The following is a 1572-nucleotide window of genomic DNA, read 5'->3' as shown; positions in this document are numbered from 1 at the left end:
CTCTGTTCAAAGTCACCCTGTCTGCATGCCTTGCCTGAACACCTATAAAAAGTAGCACCCCCTCTTTACTCTTTCCCCTTACACTTGCTTTCATTTTTTTCATAGTCTCTGTCACCATCTGACATGCTGTACTTTTTTATTTCCTATATTCTTTCTCCATGACTGGATTTTAGGAGGATTGGTTTTTCAGGACTGTATACTCTGCCAAATCCAAGAACAAAATACTGAAATTAATTTTTAACCACAAAATATAAATGGTAACATTTCAGTAATGTGAGGATGCAAGCTAAACATGTCATTTTGCCCTTTATTTGTAGTCACCTCCAAAACATGGCCCAAAGGAACCTAACAAGACCTTCAGAATTTCTTCTCCTGGGATTCTCAGAGGAACCAGAACTACAACCCCTCATATTTGGGCTTTTTCTCTCCATGTACCTGATCACTGCGTTTGGAAACCTGCTCATCATCTTGGCCATCAGCTCAGACTCCCACCTCCACACCCCCATGTACTTCTTCCTCTCCAACCTTTCTTTTGTAGACATCTGCTTCACCTCCACCACCATCCCCAAAATGCTATGGAACATCTACATACAAAGCCAAGTTATAACCTATGAAGCCTGCATCATTCAGGTGTATTTTTTAATGCTGTTTGCAGGGTTAGATGACTTCCTCCTGACGGTAATGGCCTATGACCGTTTTGTGGCCATCTGCCACCCCCTGAACTACATGGTCATCATGAATCCAAAAGTCTGTAGAATTTTGGTTCTAGTTAGCTGGGCCATCAGTGTCCTGCATTCTTTATTACAGACCTTAATGGTGTTGAGACTGTCCTTCTGTGGAGAGTTGGAAATCCCTCACTATTTCTGTGAACTCAATCAGATGGTCCAACTTGCCTGTTCTGACAGCTTTCCCAATGACTTGGTGATATACATCACAGCTGTGCTGCTAGCTGGTGGTCCCCTCACTGGAATATTTTACTCTTACACTAAGATTGCATCTTCCATCCACAGAATCTCATCTGCTCAGGGAAAGTATAAAGCATTTTCCACCTGTGTATCTCACCTCTCTGTTGTCTCCTTATTTTATTGTACAAGCCTAGGAGTGTATGTTAGCTCTGCTGCTACCCACAGCTCCCAGTCAAGTGCAACAGCATCAATGATGTACACTGTGGTCACACCCATGCTGAATCCTTTCATTTATAGTCTAAGGAATAGAGACATAAAGAGGGCTCTGAAGGCATTTTTCAGAATGGCAGCTATAAAAAGGACACTTGTCCTGAGATAAAGAAAGGCACAGAATTGAAGGATTCAGAGATCCAGTGCTCTAAATTGCAAATCTTTGATCAGATTCTTTGATCTGGCTGTGAAAGTAGAACTTACTCCTTCTATTTATTTCCTGGAATTTTCATTTCTTTTATTTCAACATGTCCATACAGTTCACGTCACTCACTTTATTGAAGTGTGTGCTCACTCTCTCTTTCACATACAAGAGTTTTTCTGTTTTCTCGTTTTTCCACTTTGTCAGATTTATTCTCAACCTTGGATCTGAACAATTGGGAAATTCCCATTATCC

General features: G+C 41.2%; 1 protein-coding gene across 1 annotated transcript; it reads left to right on the top strand.

The window, feature by feature from the left end:
• The first annotated feature begins 300 nt into the window (after positions 1 to 300).
• On the top strand, positions 301 to 1284 carry LOC138440641 (olfactory receptor-like protein OLF4). The gene has a single exon (XM_069590300.1). The coding sequence runs from the start codon at positions 331 to 333 to the stop codon at positions 1282 to 1284; it is 954 nt and encodes a 317-aa protein (XP_069446401.1). The 5' UTR covers positions 301 to 330.
• The last annotated feature ends 288 nt before the right edge of the window (positions 1285 to 1572 follow it).

The sequence above is a fragment of the Ovis canadensis genome, chromosome 5 (assembly GCF_042477335.2).
Source record: "Ovis canadensis isolate MfBH-ARS-UI-01 breed Bighorn chromosome 5, ARS-UI_OviCan_v2, whole genome shotgun sequence".
Lineage (NCBI taxonomy): Eukaryota > Metazoa > Chordata > Mammalia > Artiodactyla > Bovidae > Ovis > Ovis canadensis.
This window is presented reverse-complemented; position numbering and strand designations above follow the sequence as displayed.

Excerpts from the sequence above, each read along its gene's own strand:
- LOC138440641 (XM_069590300.1), top strand. The coding sequence starts at position 331 with ATGGCCCAAAGGAACCTAACAAGACCTTCAGAATTTCTTCTCCTGGGA.